Source organism: Stigmatopora nigra, chromosome 5 (assembly GCF_051989575.1).
Source record: "Stigmatopora nigra isolate UIUO_SnigA chromosome 5, RoL_Snig_1.1, whole genome shotgun sequence".
Classification (NCBI taxonomy): Eukaryota; Metazoa; Chordata; class Actinopteri; order Syngnathiformes; family Syngnathidae; genus Stigmatopora; species Stigmatopora nigra.
In genome coordinates, this window is record NC_135512.1 from 5,773,174 (window position 1) to 5,789,364 (window position 16,191).

The 16,191-nt window shown below is 38.7% G+C and overlaps 1 protein-coding gene across 1 annotated transcript; it reads right to left on the bottom strand.

Moving 5' to 3' along the window:
- Window positions 1-160: 160 nt before the first annotated feature.
- LOC144197101 (phospholipid phosphatase 2-like) lies at window positions 161-15,692 on the bottom strand. Its single transcript, XM_077717684.1, has 6 exons — window positions 15,268-15,692; window positions 7,199-7,350; window positions 6,855-7,117; window positions 6,490-6,547; window positions 5,071-5,247; window positions 161-2,646 (listed from the first exon to the last, which is right to left on the bottom strand). The coding sequence occupies exons 1-6, from the start codon at window positions 15,320-15,322 to the stop codon at window positions 2,500-2,502; spliced, it is 852 nt and encodes a 283-aa protein (XP_077573810.1). The 5' UTR covers window positions 15,323-15,692; the 3' UTR covers window positions 161-2,499.
- Window positions 15,693-16,191: the final 499 nt, after the last annotated feature.

Below are 16,191 nucleotides of genomic sequence, written 5' to 3' on the forward strand. Positions count from 1 at the left end.
CCTGAAAAAGATGCATGTCAAAAATAGACAGTCAGAGACAATGAAACATAAATAAGCTATTGTTCCCAGCACACACCCTCTGAAAAAAACATAGTATGTAACGGCATTCAGGTTGAAACAATAATCAAAACATATGAAAAATGTAATTCAGAACAGCAACTGAAAGGAATGCACATTTATTCCATAAAAGGTATACAGCATGTAGCCTAATAATTACAAGGAAACACATTAGCACCTAGTGAAAGGCACACGTAGATAAAACGGGCTGAAAATAATAGCGACGCGCACCTGCGTGTTTTTGTCTGCAGTTGCGTGTCCAGGCTCTGGTACGAGATTTAATGGCCACTTGTGCTTCTTCATTTATTTGACGTTATTATCTGCGGCTGACCCGTCGTCATATGTATCCTGATTTAGCAAGTTTTGGGAGAAAAAACAACAACAACAAAACCATATAAACTTTCTTAAGGTCATCTGGCTGAGATTTTCCACTCTGATACCCCAGGGGTGGGCAAAATACGGCTCGGGTCAACATAGGACCGGTCGTTCATAAAAAAAGGGACCCAAAGAATAATAGTTTTTATATCGACAGAATATGATGGCGAATCGTGGCTTGGATGCAGGTGAGTAAAATTGGAGGGATACTGGATAATGTGGGATTTAGGGGTAACGTTTGAAAAGCTTTAGGTATGGTACACTTATTTAAAAAGTACCGTATTTTCCATTCTATAAGTCGTTTTTTTGAGGGGCAAATTGTTTAAAATTGATCAAAAACATTTTATCTTATATGATTGTAAGATATCTTTTTTGGAATGGCCTAAAAAATAACATGTATATTGTCACCCTATGTAAGTCATAATTTCAGATTTTTCAGGAAAAACACAAAAATGATGTATTGGATATTTAAACACAATATTAATCAAAACGTTAGAATGGCACAATCAGTTTCAGTGAGGATGTCAGCAATTTTAAATTATGAAAAAAATGACTTGGGCGATTATTTTAAGAGGGTGACAATATATATAAGTTTGACTTATACTGAAATACGGTACTACAGAACAACCTTGGCCTTTCCGTCAATATTTAGATACAAATATTACAACGCACAGAAAGAGAGGAATAGAAATATACGCAGTTACACACACATACACATAAATCTTTGTCAGCATTCTTAAGACAGAGCATGTGCAGGCTCAAAGTGGCAAGCAAGGTAATTGCACTATAAAAAAAAAAATTAAAAAAACAACATATTTACAATAAATTAACAAATTTGTCTATTTAAAAATGTGGATTATCCTTTTGTACACTTGGTTATAAAAGTTTTTTTTAATTAGGCAACATGGTAGTGGTATATGAACTTAAAGAGACTGTTAACTTGAGTAAAATTAATAAATGCTTGGATTAAGTAAAAAGTGGTTGTTAACAACCATGAACAATTTTAATGAAGACAAAAAAATGTACAAAAAAGGCTAACTCCGTTAGTTTTAAACGATGTAGGCTTGTCCATTCCGATATTATTTGGTTTTCCTCTGTTGACAAAATTGGGCATGTTTGAACCATTCGAGCCAGCGAATTTCCATTTTTAGAATAATATAGAAAACAGTGATTAAAATCAATACATAAATTACCAATGACTCCATGTAGTGCTGAAATATTTCTGAAAATGTTCAACTTACACCACAGCCATTGTAGTCGAAATGCCTCTGCTGACCGAGAACCTGTTAAGAGTTTCCTAGAATTCAGAGTTTCATTAATTAATTGATAAAAAAATGAGTTTACAGTCTCTTTAAGCTTAACAAATCCACATTGCAGTCCGTTCTTATTTAAGTGACACAAAACCACTAAAGTCTGCCTTTAAACATGCAGTCTAAACATAGAAACTGTAAGAAATAGCTTAAATGGGATGAAATGGAAATGATTTGTTTGGAATTGATTGTTGATTAGTAAATTGTGATTTTTTAGGAGGATTATGGCATTTTCCAAGAATATTACCATAAAAAACAGTTTATTCTTGTAATTTTGCAACTTTTGTCCAATCAGAACTGTGCTGCAAAAGTTCCTGCCCCTTAACTAGAACACATAAGAGGGAGCATGTAACTCTTCTGTTAACGTGAGGACTGCATTTTAAGATTGAACCTTTTGTTTCCGTAATAGCACAATTGCACGGTTGTCTGCTTGAAGGCAGAATTTGTCCCGCGTTGGCTGATGAGGAGTTTGATGATTGCGCGTTTTGAAGGGATTCCACACTGCCGTGCGACAAAACCGTGATGGTACAAAAAGCAGAAATGGCAGGGAGCTGTTCTTGAGCCCGCCCATCGCTTCATTTCACATTCTTTGCCTTCAATGCAAAAAAACGGCATGGCATGTTCATAGGCAGGCGTCCAGGAGGACAAGGAGTTCATTTTGACGAGGAGGGGGGGGGGGGGGGGGGGGTACTCCCTCGGTCAGAGTAGTGGTAGTGAGAAGCATTTGGGCGAGTGGTTAACTCCACGAGCGTGTCCATCAAACCGGGTGACAGTTGTAATGGTTGCCGTGTTCCGTGTCCACAAATTGAAGGCTGGGTTTCCTCTCTGTTTCGTCGCTGTCGACGCAATCGGGTTTCAGGTGGCGTGGGGGACGCTTTTTGAAAAAGTCAGACACGAAGCGGACCTGCGATGCACAGCGTTTAGAAACGTTGGTACAGTGCAACAGACAAGGTTTTTTTTTTTGTAATTGTGGACAACCGTATTTTCTTGTATATTGACTGTTAGTTGTGTGTGTGTTGACATATTAGTCGCACCCTTAAAATTGCATTAAAATCTTTGAACTATACAATTTCTCTCGTATAAGCCGCCTTCTGATTCACAATGTTCACCTCCATATTCGAGGATTTAAGAGAGTGTTACTTTGAAGGGAAAATTTTCAAAAAAAATAATTGCACATGGCAGGCACAAGTTTTATGCAAAAATAAATTTTGTTTAGCGTTTTAGCTGTGTATCTTTTCTCGATTTGGAAATAAATGACCGTATCGGCTGCATTGTCTTGGTTACCTTGCAGTTTATTGCATGTCAAGTCTAATTTATGCACATATAAACCGCACCCTTGATTGAGTCATCAGTTTTTTTGTTACAAATATGGCTTATATGCAATGTTCCCTTTAATATTTTGTTGGTCTAGGCAGAAAAATAACCTCCCTGAGCGCACTGAGTACCAGTGTGAGTGACATCATCATTGCTTGCTATGGGCACACCAGTATCACACCTGCCATAAGCAGGTGCATGTCAATGTACCCTCTAATTTTTCATGTAAAACATGCTGTAAAACACAAAAAACATAAGAGTGGACAGAGCTACTACCACTTTTGATTTTATTTACTGCTCGCCATATGATTGCTGCTGCGCAGAGAAGACGAGAGGGAATAGTTTATATGCGAGAAAATACTGTACTTGCAAAATGACGTTATGGAGTGGAATGTAAAGTTTTATTGTCCCCTTGTTACGGCATCAACAAGAATTTCTCTCCGGCCAAAAAGTTCTAAAAATCCACACATGGCGGTCTGTGTACGTGTTTATGTCTATGCGTGTCTCTAAGATGTTTGTCTGCTATTGGATGCCGCAACTTTATTTTCTTCTAAACGACTATCGTGAAATGATCTAATTAGTGGGGGTGAAATATTGCAAGTTGTACGATTAAGCCCAGCAGGGATAGTAAAAAGCTGGGCAAGTGTGATCAAGTATGTCTGGCACGCTAGACGCTAACACACACCTGAGGGTCAACGCACACATGCACGCTTGCACACAGAAAGGAGTGGTCGTAAAACACTGCAGGCCCCCTAAGAGAATCTAATTGCATGCAGCACCATGAAGGCCAAAGGTGGGCTCTCATTTCCAAGGCATTCATGCATCCGTGCGCGCCCAATCATACACACACATTCCCGTAAAATGCCAAGTATTTACACTGACTTTTAGAAAAACGTAACCTTGCAATTTGCCAACTTCTTCCTATATAATTTTCTAGAGTTTTCTTTGTAAAATGAAGACTTATCGAATATTATTACACCACTTTACCTTTGAACATTACTTAAACTACCATAATAAAATAATGGTAAAATAAATTCAGACTATAATATATAAAAAATAATATTTTGTACAAATGTGAAAATGAGTGGAAATTTGAATGTTTACATTTTGCGTGCCTGGATTTTTTTATTTGCACCCCCAAAAATTCTGGTTGAATGGCACTGCTACAATTACGACAAATTTCTTCTCATTAAACTTGACCTCATTCATGAAACTAATCTCAAAATTGTAATGAGTGTCATTCCAAACAATAAAGACTCCCAGCTGCATGACGTGAGACGAATGAATGGTCCGAGGTTCAGTCAAGGGTGTGCGCGCACGTGTGTTTATATCAAGTCACACTTTCCGTCTTGAAGAAATGGAACAGTGAGCAAGAAATGAAGCCAAGATATTCCTGTGGTGAGAATTACATTAAACATGACCTGATGCGGCAAATCCCACCCAGTCTTGCTTCCTTTAAAATAAAAACAAGAACTCCGATGTCTTTAAAATCTGCTTTGCCGAAACATCCAGCTGTTCCTTTATGAACTTTACAATGAATCCAACTACTATGTGTTATATTTATATAGTGAAGTGACTGACTGGCATGCGCATATCATGCTCATAGCATGACAACATTAGCACTAAACGATGACTATTTCCAGCAATATTTCCTCTAAGCTGCCCGCGTACACAATTGCGCACTACTTTCGTCTTCTCTGCGCAGCAGCAATCATATGGTGTGCAGTAAATAAAATCCAAACTTTTTTTTACCTCTTTCTCCATGATGGCGCCGTTTACACGGCAGCCAGTGGCAGTAGCTCTGTCCACTCTTATGTTTTTCGTGTTTTACAGCATGTTTTACAGCATGTTTTACATGAAAAATTAGAGTGAACATTGACATGCACCTGCTTATGTCAGGTGTGATACAAGCCCAGCCAAACTAAAAAAGTGCGACTCATAGTCCAGAGAATACGTTATGTTTTTGCAAGCTAACAGTAGCACCGAGTAGTTATTTGTCTTCTGTCATACTTACATTGAGCGAGGCAATAAGCGCCCCCTGCAGTAGCCCCACCAAGACGTCGCTCCAGTGATGCTTGTAATCAGAGACGCGCGTGTAGCCCACGTAAACGGCAAAGGCCACCAGGAAGAATTGGATGGTGGGGCGCAGGAGGCGCGCCCACTTGGCCACCAGCCGGGCCTGCACGTACAGCTGCGCGGTGGAAAGGAAGCTGAAGTTACTCACTCGCCCGTTATTACCTATTACGGTAGAATGTTTGTGTAAAGAAAAAAATAATAAATCAACGTGTTTTTTTTTTTAGTCCCATGAGGTCATGTCTTTGGTCTGTTGGCCATGGCTGGCAGTGACGATGCCGGAAAAAAGTCCAACAGGTGCTTATATTAGTCATAAATGCAACTTAAAAAATCATAGAAACGCATATTTGAGTATACACCATGAGTAGGAATATCATTTATCAATATGATGACACTTTAATTTTCAGTTTTGAGCAGTATGTTTGTATACTTTGTGTATATTTTTTCTTTTTTGGGGGGTTAATGAAATAACATTTCAGTTTTAAATATTTTGACTACAGTAAAGAAAGAAATGATATGAATATTTACGTTTGTGATTGCGTGCCAAGAGGCCAAGGCTAATCAAGTACAGCACATAACGTCTCTGCCGGGAAGTAAGCAGGCTAAGGTCATAGCTGACAGCTGGCCCATTTTTTCACTCAACTTATCATCTTGTTGAAAAAAATAATAAATCCCTAATAAGGCTTTTGCGCTACGAAAAGCGTAAAGTGCGAAAGTCTGACGCATGCACCCATCTGGGGACTATTAGGTCTGATCATGTGAAACATATCACATCGCATGAAGGTTGCCATCAAATACACCGTGGCATCAGAATTCCTTCAAAGTATAATCTGTTTCATTTGGAAATGGCATGTTAAGCAATTCCAACATTTTACAGTAAGTGGAAATGACATACGGTTGGACTTGGACGTCAAGGTTTGACCCATTCCGCGATCACGCTCCAAACTCATCTCATTTTCTGAACCGCTTTATCCTCAATAGGCTATTTAAATTGTCCAATCAGCTTATCATACATGTTTTTGGAATGTGGGATGAAACCAGAGTACCCAGAGGAAATCCACCCATGCCGGGTGAGAACAGGCAAACTCCACACAGGTGGAACCCTGACAAGATCTTTTAAAAGTGCACTTTTGCAACGTTCATCAGTCTAACTGCATGGAATAATTGCCAAACTACATAAGAGCTGTTGACGGAAAGTAGTCTGTTCCTTCTAATAAGTTTCCTCCCACATATGACAAATCATTCATAAGAAGTCCTTTTTTTGTGGTGTACAAAGAGTGAAATCGTCAACTCCACAAAACTCAGATTCTCTACAAAAAAAGCTTCTTCCAAGAATATATAAGTCATAAATGTTGCTTACCGCCAGGAAGAGCATGCAGTACATGCCGAAAGAGGAGTGACCCGAGTAGAAGGACAACCTGGAAACAGAAGGAATATTAGTCCATTTTTTTCAGTATTCAATGAGCCCATACAATCTCATACCTCACAAATTTCTCATACTAAGCACCAATATAATTTTTGCCCAATTATTGAAATATATTTTGATTAATTCCGAGGAATTCTTTTTCATATCTTCTGTTATATATATATACATATATATTCTGTCATATTTTCTGGATCTTAGATTAAAATATATTTATTTTGTGAGACAAATATATTTATGATGTTTTTTCCAGGCCCTGCCTAAGAATAATATTGGCAATCTACTACTTATTGTCGTTCTACCTGGACTCTGTGACATCCTGTGGTCTGCCCGTACAGTTGATCACTTGCATATAACCCGTGCACACTTTGGGTGCACACACGGCCATAAAGTTGGGCCTAGGTCGACCAATGGTGAACTTGGCCAGGTCAGTCAGCGATTGGCTGACTGCGGCTCCAAACAAGAACGTGCCCACCACCTTGTAGAGGGCGGCAATGTATTGGTTGAAGTCGGAATTGGAGTAAATTCTCTTGCTGTACACCAAATACGCCTCCCCGGATGAGATCTGAGCACAACAAGTTATGTCGTTAACCGGACTGTGAGTTTATGTTTAAAAAGTGCAGAAGTATTTTGCATTAAAACGTACAATGATGACAGTGCAGGAAATGGTGACGGCAGCCAGCATGATGTGGCTTATGGTGTCGGTTTTGAGCGGGTATCTGATGCTCTCGTCGTCACAGTACACTCCCCTCTGGTAAGGTTTGAAGATGATGGTCATGATGATGAAGGGCAGTGCCGCTGTTATTGAAATAAAACACACAAAAAAAGTGTCAATGAATACGGTAAATATATTAAGTAAAAATAATGAACTGGATAAAGATTTTGAGTCAAAAAATGGCATTGCAGGACAGGGGGATTGGGGATGAAGTAGGGGGAAAACATTTACCGTATTTTACGGACTATAAATCACACTTTTTTCATAGTTTGGCTAGGCCTGCAAGTAATATTAATAAATTAATATTTTTTTTAATCTTACCACCAAAAGCCCATGTTTTTACTAGGCTATACTTCTAAGAAAAAAACAGTATGTTAACATATGCCTATTCAGCCTGTTTTTATCCATTTTACTATTGTAACATTATCATAAATTTGTTCTTGGTTTCAGGTAAAATTAAAAAAAAGTTTTCATTATATATTGTTGGGCTGGTGTGACTTATATCCCCAAAAATATGGAAGTTACTTCCAGAATAAAAATATAGTTGGCACCACTTATTATGGCCACGAATAATATGGAAAAAAATGATCAATGTAATTGTTAATTACACCTCCAAAAGCGACCATCAAAAGATTTAGCTCGAGAAATTTCTACTAGCAACATTGGAATCCAAAGTATCGCAAGACAGGAAATTCCAGAGAACCACACGAAAGGTAAGAAAAACAGCTCTCCTATAGTATTAGATTTCTGTAGGAAGTCGACCCCTCCCATTCTTTCCAGAACTGCTATGCAGCTGACACGTTCAAAGGGCGATCGACCAGGTGCAATGTGTCTGATTAGAATGCCACCGAGACCAAAGAAAAATAAACTATTCACGGTCCGTTCCAGACGGAACACCACCCTCAGAAGACTCAACATAGATGAAGAGACTGGTATAATAATATGGTAACAAACACATATACGAAGGAGGGATTGTCCAATACCAGTAGTGGTTTGACTAAGTCATTTATGGCTTGTGAATAGGCTTATAACTTCGGAAAGATGGAGTTTGAGCCATAGGAACTGTGAAGATAATTTCAGATAAATGTACTGATAGGCCTGTCAGGTCAAGGAGTGGTTAGCCCATGTGTGTCAAAGTGGCGGCCCGGGGGCCAAATTTGGCCCTCCGCATCAATTTGTGTGGCCCGGGAAATAAATCATGAGTGCTGACTTTCTGTTTTAGGATCTAATTATAATGAAGATTAGGGATGTATATTAAATTTCGTTATTTTCCCCCTTTTAAATCAATAATTGTAATTTTTTTAATCAATTTTCTCTGTATTTTTAGTTAAAAAATCTTTTTGTAAAATCTAAAAATATATTTAAAAAATCTCAAATAAATATTGTTTTAGATCTATAAAAAAACCTGAATATTCAGGGATTTTAATCCAGTTCTTTTAATCCATTTATTAAAAAAAAATGTAAATATTATATCTAAAAGGGTTTTTGGCCCACGTGAAATCAAGTTGACGTTAAAGCGGCCCGCGTTCTGAGATCGAGGGTTCAATGCCTGAAAGCAACAGCATGTCTGCAGGGACGCAACGAGACATTTAATGCAGTGATTTTTCCAATAGTGCTCCCAATCTGTGCATTTTCTTTTACATCCAACTAGTGAGGCACAAAGTGTGGAAAACATGGAACCATAAATGATAACCACAGCAGCACGCGTCGCTTTCAACTGCATTTCACGGTTCCCTTCTGCCAAATATGACCTCAGACATTTCCAGACTGCTGACTGTGGAATTGTCTGTGTCAACACGTGATATCCGCCAACACTAATGTGGCGTGTTTGCTATTTTAGCACATCATTTATTAACAGCTAGTATAGCCAGTACCACTGAGTCGGGCCAAAAATCATTTATTTGCTTCTTTTTTTTTTTAAAGCATTATAAATGTCACTTTAATTTCAGCCATGAATCATGCTGACTCTTGAGAATAATTAAGAAAAATGTGGTGAACGTTCTTACCAGATGTGTTTTCAGTTAAATGCAAACTTTTTCAAGGTTTGCTTTCCACAAAACACAAAATTATTTTGATGGCGTAAGGAAAAAAGGAAAAATGTGACATCTAAAGTGTGGAGCAACACAAACGGCTTAAAAGCACGCATGGAACACTGTGGGACAAAAATAGAGCCACTTGTAGACAAACCGGCCTCCGAGAGACCGCGAGACAAGCCCGCAAGATGGAGCGAGACCACTTAAAGAGCCAGCCAGCCTTTGGTCTCATCGGAGCTTAACTCAGACATCTTGTTGACAGCGTGGATCGACTTTTTTTAGGACAGAAAAAGAGGACCCGTCTTTCTGAATAGGACACCTGGCTTGGCCGTCTGGAATGTGGTTGGCCCAATCTGCAGGATGTTGGGGATGTGGCATTCCCTCCTCACAGCCATAACTAGGGGTAATTGAGTGTGTTTTCAACCAGCCTAGCATGGACACTTTTTGGGATGTGGGAGGTAGTGCCCACAAAGGCATAGGGAGAGCATGTAAACTCCACAAAGGAAGGTTGGAACCTACTGAGGGATTGAACTCTCGATCTGAGAACTGTAAAGCGGACGTGGTAACCACTCTTCTACTGAGTCGTCCTGAGATTCCAAAATTAGAAGGAATTTTTTGGGGAAAAATTATTTATGGAATACAGATGCAATGTCCTTTTCCCACGTATTGACATCCTCTACTCCGTTTTTATGGCATTCATCCTTGTCGCCTGTTATTGTCTTGAATGCAGCATCCTGCCACATACTTGTCATGTAAATATAGAGGCTGCTCCATTTAGAATTCACATGTGCAATTACACCGGACCTTGGGGACCGCAGTGGCAATGAATGTCGTAGCCTAAACGTTGAATCCGATTTCCATCTGGGCGTTATTTCAACGTTCTACCTCACACCTACTCACTCGCCAAACCTGCTGCACCTGCACAACAGTACTTTGAATTTCTAGTCTGCTTAAATTTAAGAAACACAGCTGTTGTTTTTTATAGATTCCATCCTCGTCGTGCCCATTGTTTACAGTGAGGTGTTAGTTCAAGGGAACACGTGCACTTTACGCCAAATCTACAATTCCTAGCGTTTGGCAAGGCACAGTTCACATGCAGCTTCTATGCGGGGATTCACTTGGCATCTTACAGTCTAAACCAGGGGTGGGCAAACTTTTTCGGCCGGGTGCCACATCGACTTTAAAAATTTGACAGACGGGCCGGGTGAGCACAAGATACGATACATATAATAAAGTGCATCCGTTAACAGTACATATGAAACATTAACAGAAAAAAAGGGGCTGTAAAACACGAAAAACAAATAAGAGTGGAGAGAGCTACTGCATGACAGCGCCATCTTGGGGGAAAAATAAATAAATAAACATTTGGACAACGTCGGCGGGCCGGATTAAAAAGCCTGGCGGGCCGGATGTGGCCCGCGAGCCATAGTTTGCCCATGTCTGGTCTAAATAATGTCGTTTTTTCTTCTTGTGGTTGGCAGACACTTGCCTACTTTGTCAGAAAGATTCCCGTTGTTAAAAAAAATGAAAAATATGCAAGTCACGCAGTTCATTTAGCAAAAAAAAAAAAAACACGACCCACTACTTATTACTCACATGTGCCATGAATAAAGCATCAAACACAACATGGCATCACTGCATAGCAAATTTGGGTTGATTTAGACTGTGGGTGGCTTTGCAAAAAACGTCATTCATTTACAGTCTCTAAATAAGGAGGGGGGAACATCTGCTCTAGAAAAAAACATTACTTCAATAATGCCACAACATGACATGTTTCTAATGTTTCCAGTTCAGTTATCCAGCTTAAAGGAGACATTTATGCAGGGAAAAGTTTTGAAATGATGAAATCATGTGGTGGTAAAACTCTCAAGATGATTGAAAGCAAGGTTTAGATTCATATTGGCAGAGGTGGAAGTTAGCAGATGTATTACATGGCTTACTAAGATATATATTACACAGTAAATGACTAAGTCAAACACTTAGACAACTTTCTCACGTGACTGGACGATTGGTCGTCGGTCTTTTGGTCGCCGGTCAAATGTACTTAGATATTAAACAGTACTTAGGTATTAAACTCTCTCAGGCAATTTGTTAAAATTATATCAAAGTGTTTATAGAATTATACTAAGATTTTATTAGTAGTCATAGTTAGGAATTCTGTTATACATCATGATAGAACTGTGCTAAAGGGTATTTCAATGAAAAATGAACCAATTTTGATCCATATATAAAACACATTGGATTATAAGGGTTGCTGCTGTCTTTTGAGAAAAATCTTTTAGTTGCGTCTTATAGTCCGGAAAATACAGGAAATAAATGAGATTTCATTTACAAGCAAACTTTTGTATCTTGACAAACGACTTATTGGATTACGAGACAGTGGAGCCACCAGTCAAACAACAAGTGAACACGCCTAGTGTGCCACTTAAGACAAGAAAACAATAACCCACGCAGTGAGCTTCCTTCAGCTCATTCATCCTAGCATGCGTGCATGTTAACTAAAGCATGAGCAAGCATTCTCAAGACGACGCAGGAGACAAAAAACCTCGACTGTGACAGTGTGGGCTCGAGCTGGCCTGACTCAGGCGGAAGGTATGTGCTGAGCCTCCACTGCTGGGCCTCTGGAATTCTAATTCAGTGAAGGAACGCCCAACTTCAACAGTCACACTAAATCCTGCCCTTGCCTATTCTTTTATTTTTAATCCCCGCTGCTTCGTCCGGGCCATCATCCACGCATGCTTAACTGCGGGTAAAAAAAAAAAGAGGAGGTGGCGGAGAGGTCGTCCGAGGGCTGCCTGTCAAAAGAGATGTCTGGGTTGGCTTGAAAAAATAAAAAACCCAAACGCCTAGGATGAAAGAAATGGGCCACACAGGTTTAAAACCAAACCATAGAAGGTCCACAGAGGGAGTTCAAGTCTGCCAGAATGAATGTGACTTCAAAGATCCACAATATATACACACACTGTGTGGTCTCATTAAAAATGTAAGCATGTGAGAAGTGTGTGTTTGTTTGAGCTCTCAACTCTTGTCATAATCTCCATATTATGATTACTCAGCCGTGATCAAAAGCAAAAAACAAAGAGGTGTTAGGTAGGAAATTTCATTTATACTACTTAACAGGACTGTTGAGATATAAATGGAACCTACATTAAAATAAAAACAAAGACTCAACGCTAATTAAATGTGATATAAATACAATTCTAACATCAGTATCACGTCTTATAAACTATGATTCCAAGAAATTCATTCATATTTAAAGTTAATTTGACTACATTTACATCACTACAAAAATATATAGCTTAGGGACATTACAGGAAAAATGTAAGTCACTCTGTTGTTCTACATTGCTTCAACATGTACCTCCTTGACACTAATTACTAGGTTTTAGTGTTATCCGGTTGTTGGGGGGGGGGGGGGGGGGTATAGATGGAATGGCCAACTATTCCAGATTGGTGTTTTATTTTATTTGTTTATCTTGTTCTACGACCATTCTGGCGACAAAACAAAAACGTGCATCTCAAGTCATCTTTCAAAGATTTGTAAGGTTAATTAAATGACATCATAAATAGGCAATGTAGCATTTTAGTAGTTATTTGCAGTATCTTGGTGAGGAACGGCAATTTTAGGAAATCAGGAAATTTAATATACATCTATACTCTTAATTTTAATTTGATCATAAAACAGAAAGTCGGCATTCATGATTTACTTTACCAGGCCACACAAAATGATGCGGCGGGCCGGATTTGGCCCCCGGGCCTCCACTTTGACACATATATTAAAGTATAGCTCAGCATTTTGGCTCAGCTTGGCGGTTTTCTATATGTATTTTTTTTTCTGCTGAGTCAGTAGGATATGTAAGCGAGATTATCATGCGAGTTACATTCAAAGGTCTTATATTTCTTACCCAAGCAAACAACACATGCACTGTTAATAGAAAACATAACAGCGAGAAAGAAGAGGTTTGGGCCCATAGGAACATGTGCATGTTTGGTTTCCATGACGCTGCTCTCCTGAGGAAAAAGTGTTCCCATCAAGGCGACTCCCTGAGAAATGTGGGCGAGTTACCTTCGCAACTAACCAATCTCCCAGGAAACACTGCCACAGCATTAATACAACAGTGGATCGCTTGAAGAAATGTTTGTGTTTTATTGCTGAAATACTAACTATGGATAAAAGTACATATCCTAATCAAAGTTATGTATTTTCCGGACTATAAGGCGAACTTTGTTTTGCGGGGCCAGTGACTTATACACATGTGTGACTTAAGCATTTTTGTTCCTCTTTGACTACTGACAGCCTATTATAATTTATTTTTAGCTTATGCCATTCTGAAAATCTGTTAAAAAGAATTGCCCTCCCAAAAAAATGCGACTTATATCTATGTATACATTGTTAGGGTGGTGCGACTTATGGTCCAAAAATACGCTATTTGGATAGATTTCTATGGAAATCAAATTAAAGCACTGCAAAAACGTAATACTTTATGTGGAATGTGGGCGTGGACAGGATGTGTTTCCTTTGTAGACATTTACTGCACCTACAACGTCGGGACCGTGCCCTAGGAGAGGTTGATCTTTTATTCATACAGACAACACCTACAAACTATATGTCCTCATTGTACACAGATAGTATTATATTGTCGTCTAAAGTAGAGTTTTCCCCAAAAATCAGTCTTTAAAAAGCATTTTACCCTCTCCACTTTGAATACTTATGAATAATAAGCTTATTAATGCACAATAAATTTAATATGCACAACTTAATTTTCCCACAACAATCAAATAATACCTGCAATAAACAGGATGGCCCACAACATACTACTCGAAGGAATTCACATATTGGTTTAATGTTGTTTGTAATGCCGGTGGTGGCCTTCTAAAACATGAAATAAAAACTTGAATTCTATTCAAAAATCAACAAGGAACATCTAAAGTCCATAATTACATTCCATGCGACTAAAAAAAGTAGAAACTAAATATTTTACAGAGAAAACACACACAAACTACAAAATTATTTTGTCCCTGTAAAAGTCGATGGTTAGGATAATTACACACTGCAAGCCATTATTGTATGACCACGCAAGCCTCATATGTTTATATAGTGGTGGTGTTGGTGGATCAGAGTAGGATGCAACTGAGACATGGATGACCGGACACAATAACAGAGCAACGCAGTTTCACATATCGGATATGGTTGTAATATGGCCATCGTGAGAGCAAAATTAAACCCCTTTGTTGACTGCACAGGTGTTAAAGTGGCGGGCCGGGGGTCAAATCTTGCCCGCCATATTATTTTGTGCGGCCTGAAAAAGCAAATTGTTAGTGCCAAATTTCTTTTTAAGATCAAATTAATATGAATAACATAGATGTATAGGGAATATATATATTCCTTTTTCCTTCCCATTTAAATCAATAATTGCATTTTTTAATCCCACGTTGTATTTTTGTTTCTTTTTGTGTTGTTTTTAGTGCACAAAGCATTTTTTGAATATGCATTGGGGAGAATATGTGGGCGTATCCACTTTTTGAAAAATGATGACTCAGAAAGTGATTTTTTTTAAACTTTGGGATGCAAGGAATTTCTTAGGAAGCAAGTAGACAGGCATCAAATGCACATTTTATACCATTCATATAGGATGACAAAATAAAAATAATAGGGCATATTTTGGGGAGTTTTGCTGGGAGCTGGAAGTGGAACATTCCTGGTTGGATTCTTGGCAAAAAAAATGGAATATCACATTTCCATACACAAACATTCCTGCTTCCTGCTCTTTTCCAACTCCTTTGAGGAGAATGGACAATCATTTGGGGTAAGTGGATCACACAAAAGAATGCAAATTACAACTGCGAGACAAACTTTTGGCCATCATCGTATTCATGCATGATAGCAAAACACGTTCCACAGCAACTGTCACAAGCACATTCACATAGTAAACCAGATTTTACAATCAGAAATACAAAGTCTACTCACCCACAAGAACGCAAAGCACGTCCATGACTACATATAGCTTCTTCGCTCTCTTCATGTTGCTTTGCCGTCGTTTCAGATTCACTTTAAGCGCATTGGATTTTTAAAAAAAATCTCAGATCTTACGTTTAAACACGTCCATTATGCTCGTTTTTGCTCCATGACAAAAACATGCAACCTGTAGTACGGGTTCTTCCGGGATTACGTCGGTTGTACCTGTGCGCATGCACAAACGCACACAAACAGTCGTGCTCCTGGGTGTCAAAAAGTCGTAAAAAACAGATGTAAAAGAAGATATGTTGCCCAGTTTGAGTTATGGATTTATGGTGGAATGTGCTATCGAGGCATCCGAAAGTGTTTCGAGTCAAGTCCGTTGTGAGGAGGAACCACGCGGCAACCAAGCAGACGCCACAGCGACACTGGATGGGAACCTCCCCCTTTCCTCCATTATTCATGTTCCTGTCTTCCTGGTCCTCCCGTTTTCCAGTTTATTTCAATAATCGGAAGAAGTGAGAGGAAGAAATTACAAATGAAAATTCAAAGTTTAAAATGAAAAAAAGTTAAAAATAAATAAAACAAAATTTAAAAAAAAGGCACATACTTATACTTCAACTGGCCGGTGGGATGTCTCCAAATCTCACCTGCTTTGTTTTTCATGAGGGGGGACATTTACTAAAATTGATATATACCTCTTATTTGTAGATGGATGAATATGAAATTTGTTTGTGATTTTTCTTTGGGGTGGCATGCAGCAATTCCCAAAACTGCAAAGAAATTGTCAGAATGAATCAAGCACTGGAGGAATGCAATTAGATGTTTTTCCGCCCCCTTCTGGAAGTGTAGTGCAACAACAAGCACATTCTTCTTTTTTTTTTGCAAACATAGCTTTAAAAAAAAATTACAGATATGTAATTTATTCACATAGTT

Bases quoted from the DNA above. Each gene is read 5' to 3' on its own strand.
- LOC144197101 (XM_077717684.1), bottom strand. From the start codon at position 15,322: ATGAAGAGAGCGAAGAAGCTATATGTAGTCATGGACGTGCTTTGCGTT. The intron at 7,351-15,267 runs GTGAGTAGACTT...TTTCAATAACAG, and splicing joins CGTGCTTTGCGTTCTTGTGG to CGGCACTGCCCTTCATCATC. The intron at 5,248-6,489 runs GTAAGCAACATT...TCCACCGCGCAG, and splicing joins ACTGCATGCTCTTCCTGGCG to CTGTACGTGCAGGCCCGGCT.